Source organism: Lactuca sativa, chromosome 5, assembly GCF_002870075.4.
Source record: "Lactuca sativa cultivar Salinas chromosome 5, Lsat_Salinas_v11, whole genome shotgun sequence".
Taxonomy (NCBI): domain Eukaryota; kingdom Viridiplantae; phylum Streptophyta; class Magnoliopsida; order Asterales; family Asteraceae; genus Lactuca; species Lactuca sativa.
Genome location: NC_056627.2, coordinates 60881676 through 60884848, shown reverse-complemented (window position 1 = coordinate 60884848; position 3173 = coordinate 60881676). Strand labels below are relative to the sequence as shown.

The window sequence follows — 3173 nt, the reverse complement described above, 5'->3', positions numbered from 1 at the left end:
TGTGATACTCACCAACTATTTTCATAGTTGACGCTCGTTTTACATGCTTTTTCAGGAAATCATTAGTAAGTGAATGTAAAGATTCATCATCATAGAGCATGCTGCATCGTGTTGAAGCTATTATGAAGTTATATTTTGATTAATGTTGTTTTGGAAAAACTTGTACTTTGTTTCTTTTAAGCTATGGGTTGTAAACTTTTAAATATTGTTATGGTGATGTATCTTTATCTTTTGCAATGAAACCGTTATCGTTGTCATACCTTGCGTTTCCGCTTTAGCGGGGTGTGACAGAAGTGGTATCAGAGCTAAAGTTATAGAGAACATTGGTTTTTCTTTAAGAAAACACAACCTATAACTAAAACTTACAAAGAAATTCTTTTTACATCAAACATATTACTAGTATAATTAGGTCGGGAGTTGTATTATTGGACCTCGATTAAACATAGCCTGATCACCTATGTTTAATTAAGAAAAGATTTATACAAAGCTTGAGCTAATTATAATGGGAATATGTTCAACAAAAATATTTGAGAAAACTTTATTTCAAAATTTCAAAAGGTTAATTTTGGTGTGTGTAAGCATTGCATATTATAGGCATGCATTGTCATTTATTTCATATCTCATTGAAACTATGTCACAGTCCACTATGTCAATATCGTCATCTTCCCGTGCTACCGCCTCAGCCGATGAATCCGGCTACGTCACTGTTATTCCTCGACGTAATCCCCCCGCCTCGGTAGAAGAAGACCCATCAGAGGATACGGAAGATACTGGGAACTCGGTGGAGATCAGCAATGACAACGCCCCGAGTCAACGACGCGAGGCATCACCTACATCGGTGTTGCCACAGCCACCGCTTTATGGACTTCGCATTCAGAGGACAGCGAGGAAGAGTGTTCCCATTCCAGGAAGGATACCCGCCAGCACAGCAGGACATGGCACGGCAGGACCTAGCGGAGCAGGACCCAGCGATGCAGGACCGAGAGCACCCTCACCTCAGCAAGTCATAGGGATACCTGTCAGACAGCCAGGTATGACCCCGGAGGAGTCCCGGAGATTGCATTCGATAGCAGCGGGCCTACGTCACAGTCTCGCTGTGATAGCTGGGCATCGAGAAGTTTTGGATGAAGTCTTGGCAGGAATGGAAATCCTGTATCAGCATTCGATGGAGACTGCTAACACTGCTAGTGCTGCTAAACGAGAGGCAGGTCATGCGATGACAGCATATTATGTGTTTGGTGGGCTGTTCCTAATTGTGGTGTTGATGCTTCTTGTTGGGATAGCGATTGGCTTTTGGTTCTGATTTCAGTATTTTATTTTATTTTGTCATGAAATGAAAACCCATGATTGGGTGTCTTTTGGGAAAAAAAAAACATTTAAAACTTTATTTTGGGATTGATGTATTGGTTTGGTTTTAAAGTTATTTCAAATGGTAATGAAGAATTTTATCTTATGTTTGAAAACTTTTACTATGAGGTCAAACCCTAGAATTTTCTTAGTCAATGGTCGAATAAAAAGATTTTTCTTTTCTTTCCTTTCTAAAACCTATATGCATAGTATTAATGCAAACCATTAGTTCGACAACACTTACGGTTTTCAAAATAGTAGTGAACTAAATATTATACATTATTTTATGTATTTATACGTATTTCTACTCTTGTGTATTAGAACCATGTCTGGAAGGCCTAATCGTGGGCGCCCACAGAACGAAACACCTGATGTTGCTCAAATTGTAGCACAACAGCTCTTGGAAGCAATCCCAAACATCGTTACTCAAGTAACTGCAGGACTTAATGCTAACCAAGGAAGTAGTGGAGGAAACCGGGGAAACAATGAAAGAGAATGTAACTACAAGTCCTTTATGGCCTGTAAACCTAAGGAGTTCCATGGAAAGGAAGGTGCGGTCGGGTTGCTGAAATGGATTGACAGCATGGAGTCGGTCCTTCACATTAGCAAATGCCTCGAGCACAACAAAGTTGAGTATGCATCTTGCCTATTCCAAGATAGGGCATTAACCTGGTGGAATACCCTAGTGCAAACCCGAGGTCGTACAGCGGCATACCAGCTAACTTGGGAAGACCTAAAGAAGTTGCTGATAGAGGAGTATTGTCCCAAGGATGAACTACAGAAGCTTGAATCTAAATTTTGGAATCACTCTATGGTTGGGACACAAATAGAGAAGTACACAGTCCGATTTCATGAACTAGCAAAACTGGTACCTCACATGGTTACTCCTAAGGAGAAACGGATAGATCGTTACATCTAGGGTCTGGCACCAGAGATTCGGGGAATGGTTACCTCAGCAAACCCAACTACTATTCAAAGTGCAGTAAGTCTAGCAAATCGACTAACCAATGATGTGATAAGGATGGGAGCATCGACAAAGGAAAGCTCTAGTAGCAAGAGGAAGCCAGCAGATCAGGGAGAGAAGAAGTATGGAGGCAAGTCAGGGAGGAAGCAGAAAGTCTCAAGAAACTTTATGGTAAGAGCCCAGGAGCAAGAACCAGTGAAAACTCAAGAACGGGAAGTGCAGGAGCGAAAGCAGTACTCAGGGCCGCTTTCGAAGTGCAATAAGTGTAACTTCCATCACAAGGGAGCTTGCCCAGTGTGCCAAAACTGTAAGCAAACAGGCCATTACTCGAAGTGTTGTAAGGTGAATAAGGAGGAAAAAAGGGCATGTTACGAGTGCGGGAGTACTGATCATCTTCGCAGAGCTTGTCCCAAACTGAACAAAGGGCCTGGTAACAATGGACAAGGCCAAGCCAGGCAGAACTTCCAAGGAAATCAAGTTGGACGGCCAAGAGGTGTAGCCTTTGTGATTGGTGCAGAAGAAGCTCGTCAGAACCCTTAAGTGATAACAGGTACGTTTCTCCTGAACAACCATTTTGCATCAGTAATATTCGATGTGGGAGCAGATAGGAGTTTTGTTTCTTTAGCATTTAGACCGTTAATTGGCTTGAAATCGGTAAAGATGAGGAATGCTTATGCTGTTGAACTTGCTGATGGGTATGAAATTAGGGCTAGTGATATAATTCCTGGTTGTACTCTGAATTGCATCGACCTAATTCCTATAGAGCTAGGTAGTTTTGATGTGATAGTGGGAATGGATTGGTTATCCAAAAATAGAGCGGACATTGGTTGTTATGAGAAAGACATTAGAGTGCCTCTCCCTA

At 41.7% G+C, this 3173-nt stretch overlaps 1 protein-coding gene across 1 annotated transcript; it reads left to right on the top strand.

The window, feature by feature from the left end:
* Positions 1 to 2368: 2368 nt before the first annotated feature.
* LOC128134129 (uncharacterized) lies at positions 2369 to 2851 on the top strand. The gene has a single exon (XM_052771580.1). It carries the CDS (start codon positions 2369 to 2371, stop codon positions 2849 to 2851), a length of 483 nt encoding a protein of 160 aa, XP_052627540.1.
* The last annotated feature ends 322 nt before the right edge of the window (positions 2852 to 3173 follow it).